The 22,649-nt window shown below is 39.7% G+C and overlaps 1 protein-coding gene across 8 annotated transcripts in view; it reads left to right on the top strand.

The window, feature by feature from the left end:
• Positions 1 to 9,157: 9,157 nt before the first annotated feature.
• Positions 9,158 to 22,649, top strand: part of Mindy3 (MINDY lysine 48 deubiquitinase 3) — a 74,610-nt gene continuing 61,118 nt past the window's right edge. For 5 of the 8 annotated variants that reach the window (XR_004944975.1, XM_036187468.1, XM_036187465.1 and 2 more), the window contains exons 1-3: positions 9,158 to 9,442; positions 18,392 to 18,471; positions 22,058 to 22,118. Coding sequence is in view for 5 of the 8 variants with exons in the window: in XM_036187465.1 (XP_036043358.1) it covers positions 9,349 to 9,442; positions 18,392 to 18,471; positions 22,058 to 22,118 (235 nt within the window). In the remaining 3 variants the exon portion in view is untranslated. The remainder of the gene's footprint in view (positions 9,443 to 18,391; positions 18,472 to 22,057; positions 22,119 to 22,649) is intronic. The other 3 variants (XM_036187469.1, XM_036187466.1, XM_036187470.1) reach the window with 2 other exon arrangements.

The following is a 22,649-nucleotide window of genomic DNA, read 5'->3' as shown; positions in this document are numbered from 1 at the left end:
TATGTCTATCTGTCCAGGCTCCAATCTCAACTAGAGCTTCTTCATAATGCTGCAGAATGCATGGCAGAGAAGGTCCAAGTGCAGAGGGCATTCATTCATCCTTTAACAAACATGGCATTCTCTGAAAAAAGGTCATGGTCAATTCACTGAACTAGAGAGTTAATGATCACATACCTCTTCCTCTAGTTTTTCATTAAGTAGTCCAGAGCCAACTTTCAGCCATGAAAATTTGGACAGATCTGTGTTAGCTTTTCATTGCAACAGACAAATAAATGAGAAATCAACTTAAAAAGAGAAACTGTTTTAGCTGGCTGTTTAAGAGATTTCCATGCATGTTGACTGGTCTATTGCCTGTGATAGGATAACATATCATAGTGGAATCCAGAGAAAAACCACTCACTTTATAGAAGAAGGAAGGGAGGGAAGAAGGGTCTGGGGTCCTAACAGTTCTCTTCAAGAACACATATTGTCATGATGACCTAAGAATGTCCAACTAAGCCTATTTCCTAAAGGTTCCACTACATCCCCAAAGCACCATAGGATCACCAAACACATCTAACATGCTGGCCATTGGGACATTGAAAGTCCAAACTGTCATAAGCTCCTACTCAATAGAACTAAGACACACAAGCAGAGCTGGAAAACGACTGTCAATTAGAAAGCCAGTATTTGTTCCCTTGTGAACTGTTGCTGACTTAACTCAAAGCTTGAAGAACATTACCTTCTGACTGTCCAAGTCCATCCAGGTTCAGAGACTATGCCTATCTGAAATCAGTATTCCTCCACCAGACCATAGAAGGCCGTGTTACTATGCAACTCAGGTCCACATATATTTAATGCTTCCCTAACCTGCCCAGAGAGGATGAGATGTGAGGGACTTATAGAGAGACAATTCCCAGAAGAAAGCATGAAAAATACTGGGAGAGGAAGACCCTGAACACTGAAGGCTAATGAACTATAGAAACTCAGAAGACAGAGTGGGCAGCTTAGTGGTGAAGAGCATGCACTGCAGAAGGCCATTTTGATTCCAAGCACCCACATCAGGTAGCTAACAACCACTTACAACTCTAGATTCAGGGGTTGTCTCTTGTCTGCAGGTACCTGCACTCACTCACATTCATGTACCCACATACACACGTGGACAACTACCCATAATTAAAAATAAATCTTAGAAGGAGTACATAAGAGGTGCTAACATAGTCAAGCTATGATGTAATTTTAATTATAAAATCACATCAAGAGTCCTTAGAATGCAGTAACAGCAGGAAAGGCTAGAAGAATGTGAGCTTAAAGGGCCTCAGCTCCCTTTTCTAGCTATCTTTGGGCTATAACAAAACACCTAAATTGAGTGGCTTGTAAACATCAGAAGCCTATTGTATCTGGCTGTGAAGACTGGAAAGAACAAGATCAAGGCACTGACAAACGTGGTCTAGTTATTAAGGCCTGCTTCTGATTCATATGTGGCAGTAGTGTATGATTGCATGAAAAGGAAGAGCAAGTTCTTGGGTCCTCTTTCACGAGGACACCAATCCCAAGCAAGAGAGTGCTACCCTCATTACTAAATCAATTTCCCCAAACCCCATGTTCTACCATCAACATTGTGTGGGGTAGAATGTCATCAGATACATTTGGAGTAGGGAACAAATGGACACTGAGGTCACTGAACTAGCAGAGGAGATAAGGTGAGAAGCCAAGAACTGCAGGAAGCCTTTTGAGGCTGGAAAAGAAAAGGAAACTAATCTGTCTTTTTAAAAGTATAATATAATATTTTAAATTTTTTGAAATTATAGTATCATTTCCTACCTTCCTTTTTCTCCCTCTAACACCTCTCTCTCTCTCTCTCTCTCTCTCTCTCTCTCTCTCTCTCTCTCTCTCATTCATGGCCTTTTTTCTTTAATTATTAGCATACCCTTACATATACATATTCCTCAAGACATTAATACAAGCCTCTCAGTCCATATGATGTTATTTCTCAGGGCTGACCATTGGTGTTGAATTGCAGGGCTTTTCCCTGGGGAAGACTATCCCTCCTGCCCTCAGCATTTCTTAGTTCTTTGTCTAGGGCTGTGGCCTTGTGAGCTTTCACTGTCTTCATTTTGTCCTGTCTGGTAGTGTTATAAAATATAAATATGGCCTTCTCCTGTCATGGATCAGAGCTTTTCTCAAGCTCTTGTGATTTTTTAAAATAAAGTTTATATTGACAAATAAGCATTGCTAGCAAGTCTATTGGCTGTCATCCTTGTTCCAGGCTGGTTTATGCAGGGGATCATGGGGGATGTGTGAGGAGCAATAGGGAAGGAATAACATGTTACAATGATGGGGGGGGGGGGGTGCCTAACTGTGGAGTGGGGAAGGAGATGAATCAGGAGGGAGGAGTGTAAAACAATACTAAGGATGTCCGAAAACATAAGGGATCATTAGCTACCTAAGATTACATATAATACATAGAAGTCTGTGCATACATAGACATATATAGTTTAGATGAAATTCTCACACTTGACCTGGCAATGCTCCCCTAAAGATCCAGACTAACGAGTAGTCCACCTGCAGGCTTGAGCCTTTCCAATCAGTATGTCATAAAGCCCGCAGAAATCAGCTTGCAGAGCTCTGCTGCTACACGGACTCCATATCCACTTCAGCACTCTATTTTCCTTTACTTTCTCCAATATTACTAGAGTAATAGCTTCATGCTATTTTCCCCTATTCATAGCTCCCTTAGCTAACTTTCAGGGCAAAGAGGCCCATTGTAAACCCCAGCTTTTGCATCATGGTTTCAGTAAATACTGGATGTTTAGATGTCAAAGACCTAGTTGCTCAGTCCTGTTTCCCCACAAAAAAATCAGGTAGACTCATCACTTCTATCCCCATTTGCAATTCAGCTCTACTTCTGTCAACAGAGCTGCTAGTAGTATGTTCAGGCAGAATTGTGTCTCAACTTGTTAGTTAATCTACCAAGTTCATCCATTCTGCTTCCAGAATGCCTGTGGGATTTGCTACTCCCTAAACTCAGCACTGATACGGCTCTAACTCAAAGCTTTTCTCCGGGACCACTGTGGTCGCTTTCCAAGTGTTTTAGCAATGTCCAGACTCTTCTCCTAATTCACTGTCTGCACTCCTCCCCGCCAGGCAGCATTATAAAATATAAATATGGTCTTCTCAGCTGTTACTCAAGACTTTTGTCAAGCTCCTGGTACTTTTTAAATAAAGTTTATATTAAGAACCCACCAGTATTAAGGAAGAAGATTAAGGGGATAAGCTCTGAAATCAAACCTCTGTCTTAAAACATTTCATGCTCTGTCCTGGGTTTATATCCTGATTTTTTTTTTTCATTTATTGCGTGACCCAGGACAAACTACTTATCCTTGCAAGAGATCTAGTAACCTACATCACAGGGTGTGAGATTTATATATTGTAATATATATATAAGGGCTCAGTACTGACCTGAATAGTCCTAAAGCAATAAATATTAGCTGCTGCTATTTTTATTTGTGTGATCAGCTGGTGATGCCCTGATGAAATATTTCAGGCTAGATGGCTTATGCAGACGTTATTTTCTTTTTCCAGTTCTGGAAGCCAGATTTCTAACATTAAACAGCTCTAGGCATTGACTTAAGCAGTGGTTCTCAGCCTTCCTAATGCTGCAACCCTTTAATACAGTTCCTCGTGTTATGGTGACCCCCAACTATAAAATTATTTTTGTTGTTACTTCATAACTGTAATTTGCTATTTTTATGAATCATAATGTAAATATCTGTTTTCTGATGACCTTATTGACTCCCATAAAAGGGCCATTTGACCAAAGCAGTCATGACCCACAGCTTGAGAACCTCTGGCTCACAGTGAGACTTCCCTTTTGGATCATTGGTGGCTGACTGCATCATGTAGTAACATGGTTTTCTCTCCGTGAATGGAGAAAGGTGAGGGAGAAGAAAGGGAGAAAGGATAAAGAGAGAATAAATAAATAAATAAATAAATAAATAAATAAATAAATAAATAAAAGTATTCTGGTGTTTACTTACAGCAAATAGGATGCTCACCCTATTGAATAAAGGCCCAATCCTATGACCTCATTGAACCTGAATTATCTACTGAAATGTCTCTTCTCCCAGTGCCTTCATGGTTATGCTTTAGATACATAGAAATCAGAGAGAGAAACAGTTTGGTTCCTAACTTGTATCTTTCTAGTTACAGAAAAAAATAGAATTTTTCCACAATAATATTTTATACTAAAAGGCACATATACTACCTCATTATAGATATATGCATATATGCATATACATATATATAAAACTTTTCCTTTTAAAATATTATTGTATACATACATGATGTGTGTAGAGGTATGCATGCTACAACATATATGTGAAGTCAGTTCTGCGCTTCACATGAGGCCCACGGTTCATCATGGTTGCAGGCAAGCATTTTTACTGCTAAACCATCTTGGCAGCCCTTTCCCATTCTTTAGTCAAATTTCTCTCCTGCTTGAATTTTTCTGGTTTCCTCTTATTGAAATAAAGAAATAATTCTTATTTCACCTTTGCTCCTTTATGTTGTTTTTCTAAGTCAATAGATTGTACAGGAAGGGCATTTTCAATTTCCATTTTTACATCCAATATTCACTATTACATATCACAACAATTTATCCCACATTATTTCTCAACATTCTTTTTCCAGACAATTTTTAGAATAATATAAGTTGTAAGATCTTGATTGGATGAGAAATTATTTAAACATAGTCTTTAATTTACAGATGAAGAAAGCAGAGGACAGACAGTGAGTTGATATAACCAATACCATAGCTGGTGGGTTTAGAGTTTCTACTTCCAGGGCTGGAGAGATGGCTCAGCCGTTAAAGGCTAGGCTCACAACCAAAAATAGAGTTTCTACTTCCACTCTAAAGTTTATTCTGTTATTCCACTGATTCCCTAACAGTCTTTTCCAGAACATAAACTGTTCTAGAAAAATAGTGACTCAAATGTGTTCCTTTAATGCTGAGCACACTTGCTATTCCTGGAGCATTGCAATTAAACAACTTGCTTAAATTCACTGGTTAGCAGCTAATGGTAATGTTCCTCTTCTACCATATAATCACATGGGTAGGAAATGCTGGCATAATGACGCCATACTTGAATGTGACCATTGAGGATGTGAAAGGGGTCTCATGTACTCAGTATAAAAATAGAGCTGAGCAAATATTAGGGTGATGCAAAGTAAAATTCATTAACTTTGTTAAGGTTTCTGGTTTTATTGGAAGGCAGAGGGTGTAAGAGTAAGCTTTATCAATGATGTGAGGATGAGACCTGTATAGGATTTATTATTGTATTGCAGTGTAGGTTTTTGAAATTGTTTCCTTTTATTTTAGTGTAATGAAATGTACTAACTTAGGAGAAAAGGACTCCCATTGGAAAATTGTTCTTCTCATGGTCACTAGGAACAAACAGAAAATGAAACTGCTCCTCTCATTTGAAAGAAACTTGGGAGAAAGAGAAGGAAAGCAATTAAACAGGGTTAGGGAGTTACAATGAGCAATTCCCTTACCACGAGATGGTATATATTTATTAGTATAAAATTATTGAATGTGAAAATTTTGAATAAATAAAAATTTGTATTTCTATTGTAAAAGAAGTACACAATTTAAATGTTGTAAAGAATAATTAAGCCAATACATAATTTAACATTAATTCAATATTAGTTGCTAAAATATGCACTGCTAATTTAAAAATGTAGAACACTGAAAATACTAGATACAAAATAAAAGAAGTGACAAGGACATTAATCAGTGTCTGGTGACATCTGCTTTCTTTAGTACAGATGAAAATTCAGAAAAATATCAGTTCAGGGTATTTTCCTTTTCTCAAAACACACTTTTTACACTAAGACTGCTAGAGAAAAAATAGGCAGCACTTTACAAGACCCAGGGGTGTGTGCTCGTGTGTGTTAAAAGAAGCTGTGTCATATGGGGTGACAATGCTCCCACAAGAGCCAGAGACAACTTAACAAAAACCCAAATGCGCAGGCATGGGAAACTGTCTTGTTACTCATGGGAGTCCAAGAGACTCCCCAAACAATATTGGCTATTGTTATTGCTCTGGGTTTACCTCCTGAAAGGAAGACCATACTGCTAAGAACACCACACACTTCATATGCTGGCCTGAAAAGAACTCAACTGGAACTGACCTGCAGACCTCCTCCCTGAAGACTAGCTCTCAGAGCATCAGAAGGTGCTGTGCAAGTCTCCAAGGAAGAAAAGCAACCAATAGCCCTATAAATAGTCCTTTAAAGCCTACACATGATAACAGTGACTCGCCTGGACAAGATATCCCCAATGGTACAATAGTGGCACTTTTATCTTGAGGGTAAACAACAGCTGAAGTATTAGACTTAGGGCTCCCTCAATAGGAGGGAGTTCACACCTAGGACTGTAAACACAGCCAACTATCCATGGTTGGAGAGGTCATAGACTCTAGAAGAGAATCTATTACTGCCATTTCTGTAAAATAATTTCTAACTATATTTTAAATACTTATCCTTATACCCAAAGACAAATATGATTCCCAGTGTGCTCTCTGCTTCCTGCTTGCAGTCTGAGATGTGCTGTCTTAGCTGTTCTGGTGCCATTCTTTCATTCCACCATCATTAACCTTCTGCAAGTGTCAGCCCAATTAAACACATTCCTTTTCAAGTTGTCTTGGTCATTGTGCTTTAATCACAGCAACAGAAAAGCAACTAAGACATACAGTATTCATGTGTGAAATTAAATAATATTGTCGTTTGTTTTTGCTCTTTTGGGGGCCCACCACCCAGCTCCCAAATAAATCACTCATGGAGGCTCATTCTTAATTAAAAATGCCTGGTCTTAGCCGGACGGTGGTGGCGCATGACTTTAATCCCAGCACTTGGGAGGCAGAGGCAGGCGGATCTCAGTGAGTTCGAGGCCAGCCTGGTCTACAGAGCGAGTTCCAGGAAAGGTGCAAAGCTACAGAGAAACCCTGTCTCGAAAAACCAAACCAAAAAAACCAAATTCCTGGTCTTAGCTTGGCTTGTTTCTTTCCAGCTTTTCTTAACTTATCCCATCTACCCTTTGCCTCTGGGTTTTTTCCTTTTCTTATTTCTGTATATCTTATTTTCATTCTTACTCCATGACTGGCTAGATGTCTGGGTGGCTGGCCCCTAGCATCCTCCTCTCCTTGTAATCTTGCTCTTTCTTCTTTTCCTCCCAGATTTCTCCTTCTATTTATTCTCTCTGCCTGCCAGCCCCACCTATCCTTTCTCCTTCCTTGTTATTGGCATTCAGCTCTTTATTAAACTATCAGATGTTTTAGAGAGGCACAGTAACACAGCTCCACAGAGTTAAACAAATGCAACATAAAAGAATGCAACACATCATTGTATCATTAAACAAATGTTACACAGCATAAACAAATGTAACACATCTTAAAATAACAATCTATAACAATATATTTTAATATTTAAATTAAACAAAAACATGCTTTTAAAATATAGCCTTTTATCACTGTATTGGTATAGAGGTACCAAATCTATAACAACCATTTCTGTCTTATTGGAAAAAATATGGTATTGAATTATATATATATATATTAAAAATTATAGTTTTTAAGAGAAATTTTGATTTAAATTACACCTTCCCTTTGAGATTTGTTATGTCTTAAGAGTTGGTAAAGTTAGAATGTTGGTTTATAGAATGTAGGAAGTAAATTTAAGCTCTAACTTCCAGTATAAATAAATTTCATTCTTTTGATTGATGCTTATCTTATTATAAGACTTCATGAATTTGTACTTTAAGAAAAAAATAAATAATTCTCTGCAATTGTAAGGATAACAATTATGATCATAGCGAGTTACAGATGAGTGTACTGTGAAATTTCACAAGTTATTGTTAGTTTAGACTGTAAAAACTGAAGAAAGTTTTATACAAAATAACAAGAATATTCCACCTTACAAAATAGCTAAGATTAGCCATCCCCTGGTACTACAGGGAAGAATGCTTAAGTAAAGAAAAAATTATAAATTAGAAAGTCTTTTTTTCAAACTAGTGATTTTAAATAAGAGTCTATTTATCTTAACTAGCTAATACGAGAGCAATGTTCTAAAAAAAAAAACTACATATTTTGAAATCAGTGAGCTATGCAACTTGAATTTATCACTCAAGAGCAAATTGCTTAAATTTTGAGTCAAAAAGTACATAAACATCAGCGTTGCATCAAATTCCCACAAAATGTCTTAAGTAATAAAACATCCCTTGTTTTCTGTCCCCGTTCCAAGTGCCACAAAGTATCTGAATCTTTTACACACATTTTTCTTTTATACCTTACAGTGTGTGAACTGTATGGTAATTCCTAGTTTAGGGAAAACAAGCCAAAGTGGAGTGAAGCTAACTTGATAATCATCACAGAAGAGTCCTGGGTTTTCATGACTCAGAATCCGACCTTCAAATAACTATGAAATACTTCATCCCAGAAACAAACAAAAAAGAACCCAAACCGCACAAACTTTTAAAATGCACAATTTGCCCTTTCCATTTACACATCAAAGCGAACCAATGAAAATAATCTTTTTTAAATGTCACAAATAATTTACACTAAATTTTACGGAATGTTAATCCTTTAATGAAACCCTGGTCTTTAATCTCAAGAGTTCCCAACAAATGTGTCTCAAAACATTGGAGATGAAATCTGTGTCATTTACAATCAACTTACTTTAGGTCAGCTTATTTCCAACAAGCTCTGTAATGTGCATTACACCCGTAGTTATTTTTAATACACGAATGCATTTACAGGTGTAACCAGGTAATGAGTTGGGAGTTTGCATGGTTTATCAAGGCAGCTTCCAACTCAAGGACATAGCTATAATCTTATAAATCCAGTTTTGTGAATTATCTTAGATTTTAAGGGCCGGGTAGTAGAGTGAGGGCCTCAAAGCCTGCTCAAAGTAGAGCAGAGCCCAGGAGAGTATGGGCTCTCTCAGTCCCCTGGCAGGGCAGGGCAAAAACCAACAGTCCAACCACCCCGAATCCGTACAGTTCCCAAAGGTAGCCAAAGACTCCCAGCTCTTCCCAAATTCTACCCAGTCCTGCTTCCGGGGAAGAGATTCCCCGGTGCTCCGCGGAGGGGCGGAGCTAAAGGAAGTCGGAAGTCCGGCCACTTCCGGTACGGGAAACTCCAGACTGCGGCTTCGCCGGGCTTGACAGGCGCGGTCCGTGCCGGCGGCGTGCGTTCCTCACTTCGCTCGGCCTCCGGGTCGCCGTTCCGCCGCCCCTTTCTCGACTCTCCGCTTCCCTATGTTCCGGAGCCGGAGTCCGGGAAGCAAAGACCCTCTTGCCCAGTCCCCATCATGTCCGAAGTGACCAAAGAGCTGCTGGAGCTGGTATGGGGCACCAAGAGCAGCCCCGGGCTGTCGGACACCATCTTCTGCCGCTGGACGCAAGGTACCGGCACAGGGCTCACCGTTCCAGCCGCTCCGCCAGGGCTCTGGGAGTCGGCCCAGGACGCCCCGCTCGCTTCCAGTACCTCCACCACCTCGGGTACTTGGCGCTTGGTCCCAGTGCCCTTCTCTACCAGTACCCGTGCTTGGTCCCAGTACCCACGCTCTAGGCACTTGGGCACCCACGTTCTGTCCCGGTAGCCCCGCTTGGTCTCAGTACCTCAGCTCCAGCTCTTCTGGTACCCTCACTCTTTCCCTGTATTCTGGCTTGGTACCCCAGCTTCTGTCCCTCTTGTATCCGCGCTCTTCCCCTGTGCCGGCCCTTGGTTCCAGTACCCCAGCCTCGACCCCTCCGCTCCCCGCACTTTGTCCCTGTACCGGCGTTTGATCCGAGCATCACAGCTCCAGTCCCTGGGGTACTCGCACTCTTTCCCTGTATCAGAGCTTGATCCCTGTACCTCTGCTCTGGCCCCCTCCAGACTCCGCACTCAGTTCTGGTACCCGGACTTGGTCACAGTAACCCGGCTCCTGCACCTCAAGTACCCCCACCCGCGTTAGGCTCCGTTGCCTCAGCTCTGGCCTGTCGGATACTCCGAGCTCGGTTCAAGTACCCATGCCCTTCCTAATGCGCGATCCTTTAATATAGTTCTTCATGATGTGATGATCCCCAACCATAAAATTATTTCGTTGCTACTCCATAACTGTAGTTTTGCTACTGTTATGGATCGTAATGTAAATATGCGCTATGGAGGATATCTGATATGCGACCCGACCCCACCCCACCCCACCCCCCCGGGGCCTGGGGGTCGAGACCCACAGGTTGAGAACAGCTACTCTTAAGGGCTGTTAATGGGGAAAATTTGCATAGGAGGGAGTTTGCCAAAGAGCCCAAGTGGCTCTGCAGCTCTGGGCTGACTTGCTGTAGGGGTGGAGGGGTGAGGGGCCCTGGTGGACTGCTACCTGTCAGGATCTTTACACCTCCCGTCTCCTAGTGAGTTTTATGTTATCAGTGGTTTTTTGCGGGGGTTGGAGCGGGATGAGTTGAGGTAGGGATCCAAGTGACTAATGCCAGAAAGCAGTTTTATGTTGTAATTTTGTAGTTAGGTGTGGTGCTCTGAATGGAAACATAGTGTTGCTCGCTACAAATTGTTACTTGGCCTCAAGTATCTCTGGTTTTGAGATGGTGTCTGATACTGTTGCATTTTAAAAGGAATATGGATCACAGCACTTCCTCTGCCAGTTTAATGGTGCTCAGAATTAATTACTCTTAGAGGCCATTGCTAAATGTTGCTGTGGTGGTCATTTGGGATTATGGAAGTAGGCACAGGGCACATTAGTAAGGCGGCTTGATTTTTGTGGTCGATAACTGCATTGAATTGACAACTGCAACCTCAGCCTTCTGAAAATAAGATACAGGTGTAAAATGGTTAGTGTAAAACAAAGTTATACCTAGAGAGATTCCATTTTAAATTACTTAAGTCAACTTACTTTGCTTGTTAAAATAAGCCAATAGAGTAGCACATAGTTGTTCATTTTTTGTTGATACAACTTTTAGTTAATTCTTTGGAAATCCCTTTCATTTCAAGAAGTATATGTTTTGAGGTTTTTTTGTTTGTTTGTTTGTTTTTAGCAATCCTTATATAAAGATTTTTGATTTTTTTTTTTTTACTTAAAAAAATGTGTGTATGAAAGCTTTGCTTCCATGTATGCTCATGCACCAAATGCATGCTTTGTTTGCGCAGAGGCACACAGAGGGCATTGGATTCCCTGGAACCAAAGTTATGGATGGCTGTGAGCCTGCATATGGATGCTGGGGATTGAACCCAGGTGTCCTTCATAAGCAATTAGTGCTTTTAGCCACTGTGCCATCTCTCCAATTTTGTTTAAAGGCAATAAGCCTTTTGCTAAAGTGTTTGAATTTCATTTTGTTTTTGAAACAAGGTCTCACCATGTAATTTGGCCCCGAACTCAATGAGATCCATTGCCTTGACCTCCTGGGTGCTGGGATAGAAAACATGCCATATCTTGTCAGTCCAGGCTGACTGTTTTTAGTTTGAAAATTTGTTTTCTGCTTTGGTTTTCTCCTGTTCATTTGCCTACCTTTTAAAAGCGTTGTTTTCTCCTGTTTTAGTTCCTTAGCACCACTTACTCTTTTTTCTTCCTGTAAACCACACTGGTGCCCCTAGCCCTTGCAGCTGAAGCCTGGGGTAGTAGAGCCAACATCAGGTGCCTGCAGTGGTTATGAGGTGAAGGTACAGAGAGTTCCAGAAACACTTGCAGTCCCTGGAGCCAGTCGTGCAGGCATCTGAAGAAAGTGTTCCAGACAGAGGGCACCACCCCTGTAAAAGTCTTAGTGACAAATGTTCTCCGCCTGTTAATCGGGGAACAGGAAGGAGATCAGTGTGGCTGCAGAGGGGCAGTGCAAAGAAGGGGGGAACAAACACTTTCTAAAGAATATAGTCACATAAGGCTTTCTAGCCATTATAAAGACATTGCCCCTCATGCTGAATGAAACAGGAGTCCCCGGAAGTTTTGGAGCAAGGAGGTACAGGTTCTGTTTTTGGAAGGTTGATTTGATTGCTGTGCTTGAGGGGAGACAGTGGCGAGACTGATTAAGATCCCATGGCCTCTGTAGCCCCGGAAGAGAAGTGGTGCAGACCAGGATAGTAGCATTGGAGACGAAAAGAGCCAGCAGATTGACCGTGTCCCAGCAGAACCCAAATTGGCGTCTTCTCTGTCTGACAGAAGTAGTATTGATCATGGGAACATTTGACCAGCTAGGAGTCCAGTTTTCAGTGTTGATTTCGTAACACAGTGTTTGGCAGACTCCCTGTAGAGGGCCAGTGCCTTTTCTCATTTTCAGTGTTCCTCATGGGTAGTGTAGCTTTCCAAAACATCTCTTGTGAAGCATTTGGGGCCTGTGTTTTCCCTGCACTCAGTTTAGATCTTGGGAACTCAGGAACTGCTCTGTCCCTTCCTCTAAACATCAAGTTGTTTTATCGGTCACCTGAAGGTGTACTGGAAAAAGAGATACTCACTCTAGCAGCTTACTATGGGTTTTATCTTTTTGTAATATGACAGGGCTGTGTTCGATTAAAATTAGATTTGGGGGGTTTTCAGGAATAAGGGACAGTCTTTATTAAATAATAAAGAAAGTAAGATAAGTAAAGGATCATTTAAAACTGTAGAATGGACAAACAAGATAGCTCAGTGAGGAAAGATACTCGCCACCTCAGCCTGACCACCTGAGTTTGATTCTCAGAACCTACGTGCTTGAAGGAGAGAGTCAACTTCTGCAAGTTGTCCCCTCACAGCTACACACACACACACAATACACACAAATAATTCATTACCTGATCATTTCGTTCAAAGTTTGAACTTAGGTTTTTCTTTCTGTGGCATAACTAAATTATAATTTACCTAATAGGTAATTTTTTTTAAAAAATCACAATTTGCAAACACATAAGAAGGTTAATTACTTGGTACTTTAAGTATATAATGTAGTTTCTTTAATTCAAAAATTTGAAATATCTGTACTATGGTGTTATCTTGTACAGGTTTTTGAAACCTTATTTAACTATTGCTACAGGCCTGCCAGATAGCAGAAGATTAACATCTCTATTCCAACATTATTAGCTCAGGAAAATAGGCTCAAGTCAGATATTTGACTTAGCCCAGACCATCTATAATAATCTAACCAAGTCTGTGCCCTTGGTTTTACACTGGTTAAGATTTTAGAGGCCTTGCTTACCAGTTGGTTGGTAATGTGTACAGACAAGACTTGAGAATAGAAACCTGGAAAGTAGCAAAAAAGGTCATGGCTCACATTTAAATTAGGTCCTATAAAACATGAAACTGAGTATGTCTTCACTGTGAAATATGTTAGAAAACTATATCTATCAAATTAGCTATTAGATGAGTAATTTTAGGTTTAATCAGAAAAATTGTCCTTTTGTGAAAAACAAATTCCTTTTAAATCTAGGAAATAATTTGAATGAAAACACTTGACAATAAAAGTAGCTGTATATTAACAAATTCATATTCAAGGAGAGAAGTAAAAACAACTCACTGATGTGATTGTAACTGTAAGCACCACCCATGGGTCTTGATAGTTGTATTATATCGATAGGATTTTTAATAGTGTTTTTACTTCTTTGAATATTGGTGGAATTTTTAAGGAAGGCTAAAATCCATTCCTAATTCATTATTTATTGTAAGAACTGAAAGATTGGTAGAACTTCGTTGCTTCTCTGCACTTGCATGCAGTACCAGAGTTCCTTCCTTATTCTCCTTGGACAAACAGTGAAGGTGTCTTGGGGTCACCTCTCTTATCCAAGTACTGACAAGGCCCGGCAGCAGAAGAGAAGGGATGGCCACTGACTCTTGGCTTCGCTTCTCGTTCCTAGTTTAAACCTGAAATTTAGTTGTCTTGATGTGATAACCAGCACTCTTAGGTACCACTTTCCTCGTTAAGTTTTTCCATCCATCTTAACTATTTCCAGATCTCCATGTATTGTTATCATACACTTTAGCTGACTCCTCACTTCTACTCTTCATCTTTGTCAGATAGCCTTGTGCTTTTCCGAACTAGCATCCAGAGAGTTCCTCAGCGCTCACCTTTCTTTATTCCCTTGACTCCAGTCAGTGTCTTCACTTTCTTTTGTTTAGAAATCTTCTAAGATTTGTATCTCTTAGGTCACCAGCTTTCATGTTTTCTGAGTTCAGGATCCTGTTATACTCTTAAAAACTAAGGAACTCAACATGAAAGCATACAACATTATCAGGACTGTGGCAGATTGTGTCTTGGCAGACTGTGAAAACTGTTTTAACTTCAGGTGGGTACTTTGTACCAGTTTCTAGCACTATAAAAAGTCTGTGGGGCTGGGTCCATATGTGAGAACCTGTCTGGTTGGTAGTCACTACTACCATGCTGTACTTTCTCAGCTCTCTTGTATGACTTGTAGGTCTTGAATTTCTTTTTCCCCGTATCAGTCATTGAATCAACTCCCGTTTATTTATGTATTTAGTTTGTTGGTTTGCTTTGAGACAGGGTCTCACCATGTAGCCCTGGCTGCCTGGAACTCACTGAGTAGACCAAGGTTAGGCTCAGACTCAGAGTTCACCTGCCTCTGCTTCCCAAGTGCTGGGATTAAAAGCATGTGCCATTTTCTAGTTCATGGCCTTCATTCTTTTGGCTAACATCAAGTGTCAAAATAATTCATGTTACCATCCTTTCTCCTTCCTTGAAACTTGTGCAACAAATGGTTTCTTTCACTGTCTCTCTCTCTGGCTAGCTCTGAGTTTTCTTTTGTAGGACTTTCAGTGGCACGCTTCATCTAGCATTTTATGGCTTAGCATTGGCACAGCTGACCACTCTTGTATCTAATTGTTCTCTAGAACCTCAGCTGCTATGTTTCTGTCTTGCCTGTTTTTCTAAGCTGTTATCCTTCATTGCTGACACAGCCTCTACCCAAGTTTCAGTGTTCTCGGCTTTATTATCTTTGCAGTACATGTTGGCATTCGCTTAAACTGACCTGTTTCAGATGATTGCAGCTGTTATCTAGTCCCCGATCATGCCCTGAGGTCCAGTGTCTCCCACTTCTAGATGGTGGTAATGGCTGTTTTACATCTTTCCAAACACCTCTTATTGTCTTCCCTTTCAGAAATTCGGCAAGGGGTTAGTAAGTAGTGGCTATACAGCATTTGGTGAAAAACAGCCACTAATTAAAGACATGATACCTACAAAACAATTTAACATGTAGATTATGATGAGTGCTGGTTCTGCTCGGGGGTGGGAGACTGCTTAGGCCGGTTTGCCAGGCAGTCTGTATGGAGTTAACATCTAAACTGAACCCTAAAAAGTAGGAAGAGCAGAGTAGAAGGAAGCATTTCATCTGGAGAGAAGAGCAAGCATTTATAAGGACTCTGTACCTAAGCAAAGTAAATGTAAAAATAGAGGTCCATTGAATTGATTGATCCTCCCATGTCTTTAGACCAGAAAAAGGAGTTAAGGTTTTATTCTACTTGCAGTGGGAGTAGTTTTTTAAGCATTGTGACCAAACCTTGTTTCCATTTCGGAAATACTCTCCAGGCAATACCGATGAGTAGGAGGGGTTAAGTAGATGAAGAGCTGGAAGATGTGGTTGGAAACTTTTATCAATATGCTAGATGGGGGGAAGGGGATAGCAGTTTGAACTATAAGACAGACTAGATACAGGATAGAAATGGACACATCCAAGATACGTTTTGGAGCCTTGCCAAGGAAGGAAGGAAGCATAAAAATTGTCACTTCCTTTAGAAAGGGCTAGCATGTGTTTCAGACAGAATGTACATTATGCACAAAGGCATGGAGGAAGAGGAGGGAGGCATGTTTGAAGACCTGGAAGAATCTCAACAGAGAGACACAAGTCCACTGTGTAGAACCGCATAAGGACTTTAGATTCTGCATGTCTGGTTTATATTTGTGGATTATAATCAGTAATGGAAGTTGAGAAAGTAGATGAAATTGTTAGGGGCAGATAAAATTCAGCATATTATCAGAGAGAACATATAGAAAGGAAAGTACATAGTTGCGAGGCCAGGCCTTGGGGATCATCAGCATTTAAGAGGTGCTCCAGTAAGACTGAGAATAAACAAGAGGGACCAAAATGCAAGAGACCAAGTTTCTTCAGAGTTGATGCTCATGCTTTTAGGTGACTCTGGAAAATTAGATTTCAGAGTATTCTGGAGGAATCTACAGTGAATGTGAGAGTGAACGAGCTGGGTGCAGCCAGGAATTGAAAGTGAGCACATAATGTGAGCTGAGGAGACTGGGGTGAGAAAGGTAGGCTGTTGCATAGAGATGGCTGCTGTGGGGCTAAGAGTTCAAGAACGAGAGGGTGTGGGGTGGATTTCTTGCTGGGATCACTCATGTTTTTAAAAGCTATGAAATACACATTAAATGCTATTTGGGAGAGAGGCTAAGGAGAGGCTGCTGAGGAAGCGCCAGGTCCTCAGCTTGCTTTGTTTTGTTGTTTTCTGTGGAACTTCTGCCGGTAACTCCTCTGCATCTGTATCTAGTCTCTGTGTCAAGCACTCTCCATTTATATACAGTAATCCAAATTTAATTGCACTGGAGAAGTGCCATCCGAAAGTAGCTCTTCTTCTCCATAGGAAAGTAGCTTTTATTAGGTCAGTTCCATCTCTACTGGGCTCTTGGAAGAGCTTTTCTGTTTCCATCCTCCAAAAACGAAGAAGACTGTGTAGTCCCGCAAGGACCGTGCTTCCTCAAGCTCATGCAGGTCTCTGTGGTGTGCTCCTCCTCTTCTCTCCTCTTCTGCCTGTTCTGCCTGCCCCTACCCTGCCCCTGGCTACAGTACATTTCCCTTTGCTCTGCCACCTTTCCCTGCCTTCACAGCTCTTTGCCTTTTAATACTGAAGTTTTCTTTGCCTGAACATCATTTGCCTATCCTTGCTCCCAGGCACACCCCCAGTTCATCTGTTCAGATTCGACTCAGGCTAACTACGTTGTTCCTTTCTGCACCCAGGACACCCACAGTGTCCTTCCTTCATTCTTCTGTTAAATTAGCATGGTCTTGTAGTATTACCTATTTACATGTCTCTTCAGCTGGATTATCAGCTCCTTTAGACCAGAGATTGTAGCAATCTTGCATATATTCGGATTGCAGGTATAAGATCTAGTGTGTATGAAATATAAACAAACCCAGTATGTTTGCTGGGCTACTGAATTTAGCCATTAGTAAAATTCTCTAGATCAGCACACTGAAGTTGAAAGTGAATGTTTAAAAAATAAGACCACCAAGGCTCAAGGAGATGAAATGATTTTTTTCCAGTTTCTAGTGGATTCTCCTGACTTCTGTCTCAGGGCCCTCTGCATAACTTTAGCTGCTATCAGTTAATGCTGATTAGAAATATATAAAATAAGTTAGAGCCAAGGCAGGGGTGGGGAGGTGGAGCACCTTTAATCCCAGCACTGGGGAGGCAGAGGCAGGCGGATCTCTGTGAGCTCAAGGCCAGCCTGGGCTACCAAGTGAGTTTCAGGAAAGGCGCAAAGCTACACAGAGAAACCCTGTCTAGAAAAACCATAAAACCAAAAAAAAAAAAAAAAAAAAAAAAAGCAAAACAACAACAAAAGAAAACCAAAATAAGTAAATATAAGGTAGATCCAGTGTCATGCCACTTAGTTTTTAAATTACAGAATGTGACCCAAAGATGGAAATGAAGTAGGCAAATACTGCCTAGCCTACTGCTATTATTAACTAAATTATTTTAACAACAACAACAAAAAGATTGTGAAATGAACAACAACAAAAATACTGTCTGGGGGTTGGGGATTTAGCTCAGTAAAGACCCTGAGTTCAATCCTCAGCTCTGGAAAAAAAAATACTGTCTGGAAAAGAGTGTTTGGATTTCTAGTCTTCCTTCAAGCAAATTAAATGATCTAAAAGTAAGAATTAGAGGTTGGAGGTGTAGCTTAGTGCTGAGTATGTGCTTGGTATGCATGAGCTAATTTTTGTCTTCAGACCAAGAGATAAATAAAAGTAAATTTAATGTCCTTCTATTCAAGTCCACTTTGCCTTTGTAGAGTGGTCCTTGGGTGTGAAATTGTGTGTGTGTGTGTGTGTGTGTGTGTGTGTGTGAGAGAGAGAGAGAGAGAGAGAGAGAGAGAGAGAGAGAGAGAGAGAGAGAGAGAGAGAGAGAGAGAGAGAGAGAAAGAGAAAGAGAAGCAAGCCAGGGGTGGAGGGGATTTTATAAATATTTTGGAGGAGAGGTAGTAGTTGCATAACATTGTCCAAAGAGTCTTCTTGGTCTTTTAAAAGAAGAGTCATTCTCTCCGATGACTGTAGATATTTTGCTGTTGTAAAACATGATCTCAAAGCCAAGTACCCGAACAATTCTTTGATAGATGCTACTGGAATTATTTTTAATCCTTGCTACTTGCTTTCATTTTTAGGGTTTGTGTTTAGTGAATCAGAGGGATCTGCATTAGAACAGTTTGAAGGTGGCCCCTGTGCTGTTATTGCACCTGTTCAGGTAACATAGACTACTTTACCAACTCCTTAGATAAGGGTCATGTTCAAAAGTTTAGCACTTGCATTTGTTTTCTGATGTCTGTACTCTGTAGGACAACCCAATATGGCCGTCTAACAACTCTAACACATGGAGCTGTATCTATCCAAAATAACAGTGAGTTCAGAGCATGAGTAAATCTTTACAAGAGTAGCATTTTGACTGTTTTCAAGGAAAAATAAGAGGTATACCCCGATTTTCAGAAGATTAGGAGTTACTACAGCCCATTTTGTAGTATTAAATTAGTGTTAAGTCTTAACGTGTTTGAATTTCAGAACCGACTAGTGCTCTAAACTGTTCAATTGCTAGAATCAACAGCTCTGGTTTACTATTATATATGAGTATCAGTGTAACCTCAGAGCTGTTTGTTTATATTGCTGTTCATACATGGACATGAAGGAGACATTTCTAAACTCTTGGTTACATAACACATCAGTCTCCAACTTTATCTTCCATATGCTAACATCACTCAGTTAAAAATGTGTTTTCTCTAAAAGAAAAGCCATTTCAGGAATGGAGAGATGTCTCAACGGTTTAAAACACTGGTTGCTCTTACGGAGGACCCAGGTACATACATGGAACACATAAAAAAATGCAGGCAAAACATTCATACACATAAAATAAAGGTCAAAAAAGTTAAGAAAAAAAAGAAAGAAAAGCAGTCTCCACTGAGTTATTCCAACATCTTTATAGATCATCTTGTTTTTATTTCTTCAAAGAATAAAGCTTTTTTTTTCACATTGGTGAAATTATTAAGAAAAATTTGAGTGTCTGAATCTTGCTTCAGAATTGTTAAGTATATAGAGTGGAAATTTAAGTATAACAATAGTTATAGTACATTTATATATTCTGTGTGATTACCTATTATATCTGTTTTTCTGAGTAGCTGAAGCAAATTTCAGGTAGCAGTAGGAATCTTGTTTAAATTTGAAGATCCTAGGCTCTTCATGTGGGTTAGATTTGGAAATAGTCTCTGGTCAGTAATAGTACTATAAGATTGAAGGTCCACAAATATAGTTAAGTAGAAGATAGGCTATAGCATTTAAGAGTCAGTGTATAGTAAAAAAAAAATAAACAAGGGATAACTTTAACATTAAAACCCTGACTGCCTTGTTACAGACTTTTGAGGCATTGGTTTAGTGTGAGAAACATAACAATATTTTCAATCAATACAATTATTTATATTAGTGTTTCAGCTTAAATATCTTGTTAAGAGCAAGTCAAAATAATAACAGTAACCTTTTTGAACTATTAAGTTTAGAATATGATGCTTCTAAAAAATGTACATAGGAATAGCATTAAATAGATAATTTGTTTATTAAATAAGAATTTACCAAGAGTTTATCACATACTGTGATAAAGGAACTGTCATAGATGGTGAAATAAAGTGAAATTGCATAAATACCACCAATATGACAATTTGAGGGACAAATGATTTTTAGATCATCTCCTACCATATGCCAAATATATCCTTGAACCATAAGAAATCCAAATATTAATGTACTAATGCTCTAAGAAAAGGATTACTTTAAGCTCAGAAAAAAATAGTTTCAGTAAAAATTATTAGCAAGGATATTGTCTGTCTTACATAGGGAATTAGTACAAACTGGGTAAGAAAAACACTCCATCCACCAGTGGTAAGATGCCATCACGAAGTAGTTGTTAACGGGTAGATGCTAGACAATAAGAGGATAAAGGCATTTGCTGAGTGTGGGCCAGTGAAGATCAAACTGGAGCTTGATTCTATTTCTTTTCCTTTTTTTGAAACTCTCTAGATGTAATATTGTCAAGCCATATGTGGGTGGGATGTCCTGGCACTCTTGAATATTGCTGTCTAGTACAGATTGAACTAAGATTCTGGGAAGGTGTCTAGACGATGGCTAGAGCCATGATAATATAGAGTCTTGATGCAATAGTCTACTTCTGTGAGTTTCTCTTTAAAATAACCTTTCATATGGAAAACATTTTTTTCTTGCAACCAACCTAATATATTGTAATAAAATTTAAATGAGGAAATAACAGGTAAATCTTAGGAGCGTTATAGAAGTAGATTATGGCTATTAATTTCTATGAAAAACAGAAAGTGCTCATCTTAATATAAGCATTATAATTCCCTCTTTCAAAACCTATTATGAGGAAAGAATGAAGGAAATACTATATGCCAACAGCAGTAGTACTAGTGATGGGATAAGTGTCCTGCTTTACCTCCAAAGTTTGTACTGTCGATAATGACACAAGGTAGTTAATTTATGTTGATTTTAGATGATAGTATATACTTGATCATGTTTGCTTTATTTCTATTTAAGTACAGTAGAACTTTACTGTTGTGGGTGATAAAATTCTTTGAAACTGATGGCTTGGTAAGTGCCAGATAGTATGCTGAATCCATTGCATACATTTTCTTATATAATTCTTCCTGAAATCTTTCAAAGTTTGTCCTAGCACTTTTGATTAATAGGGTAGTTAATCAAGACTCAAGCTTAGGTCCTTCTGACTAAAAGCAATTTCCATCCTGCTTTCTCGTAGCATGTGAAGAGTCCTATAATACCTGTGTTTCTTAGACTTGCCCTACACAGATTCATATTCAACAGGTGGAGCCCAAGAGCCTGCATTTAAGCAAATCAACTGCCCTGTACCTTAAGGAGGCACTGTCCTATATCCCACAGCTTTCTATGACAGAAAAGATTAGGGACCAATTTGTTTTTCTTTTGAATCATATAACTTGATGACTCAAATCATAAAACTGTGAGTTCTTGTGAGAAGTGATTGATAGTTGGGTTGGTTATCTCTCCCTTTCTCTCTCTTCCTTCCTTCCTTCCTTCCTTCCTTCCTTCCTTCCTTCCTTCCTTCCTTTCTTTCTCTTTCTTCCTCTCTCTCTTTCTCTCTCTCTCTCTCTCTCTCTCTCTCTCTCTCCCCCTCCCTCCCTCCCTCCCCCTCCCCTCCCCCTCCCCCTCCCCCTCCCCCTCTCCCTCTCCCTCTCCCTCTCCCCTTCTCTCTCTTTCCGTAGTCTTGGGCATCTAACTCATAATCTCACCATGGTATACAAGTGCTCTACTACTGAGCCTTATCCACAATGCTTTTGTATTTTAGCTTTAGATAGGGTCTTGCTAATTTCCCAAGATGGCCAGTAGTGGTATTCTTTCTATAACAGATCAGAGCTAAGAGGAAACAACCATTGTTGTATTTAGATGTCTTTCTCCTACCCCAGGAATCCAAGAGAACTGTAGACATGTTCCTATAACCTTCACTATGTGAACAGAACACTAACTTGCTGTAATTTCTACTTACCTATTTATTTTGTAAATTAATTCTCTGCTTATTAGGAAGTATGTATCTGAGGTGGGTAATCTGTCATTCTGGGGGTAAAGTTTATATTAAGTGAATAACTATATACACTGACTTTTGAATATGGGGGAAGACTATTTGAAGTTTTAGTAAAACCGCTCAAAAGAACAGAAAGGTGGTGTTAAGTTTTTCCATTTTGAAAAGTAAGAGAGCAGCATGAGATTTGACTACAATGAATTCTAACCACTGCTTTGATTGTGTAAAGGCATTTCTTTTGAAGAAGCTTCTGTTTTCCTCTGAGAAGTCGTCCTGGCGGGATTGCTCAGGTATGATAGCTGGCTTTCAAGTTTTTACTTCATCTTCTCTTCTAAGCCTGGGCTATGCAGCATTTTTTGTTAGCAATTCAACTAAAAAAAAGATTGTCAGCTGGGCGGTGGTGGTGGTGCATGCCTTTAATCCCAGCACTTGGGAGGCAGAGGCAGGTGGATCTCTGTGAGTTCGAGGCCAGCCTAGTCTACAAAGTGAGATCCAGGAAAGGTGCAAAGCTACACAGAGAAATCATGTCTCAAAAAACCATTTAAAAAAAAAAAAAAAAAAGGTTGTCTTCAGTAGGAAACAATTGGTGGGTAGCATTTCTTGAATGTTTCAGGAAGTTTTATAAACAGTGACTTTGTTTTAGTGTGTGTTTCAGATTTATAATAGGAGAAGGAAGACAAGGTATTATAAGTAAGGGAAAACACTTAGCCGCTTGTTAAAATGGCTGTTTCTCTTAACTTTTAGATGATAATATACCCGTAAAGAATAGCCATATGTTCTGGTGTTTGTTTGTTTGATGGGATCTTGATAAATCACAAGGC

This window comes from Onychomys torridus, chromosome 5, assembly GCF_903995425.1.
Source record: "Onychomys torridus chromosome 5, mOncTor1.1, whole genome shotgun sequence".
NCBI lineage: Eukaryota > Metazoa > Chordata > Mammalia > Rodentia > Cricetidae > Onychomys > Onychomys torridus.
Note: the sequence above shows the minus strand (reverse complement) of the source record. Positions and strands in the feature narration are given on the sequence as shown.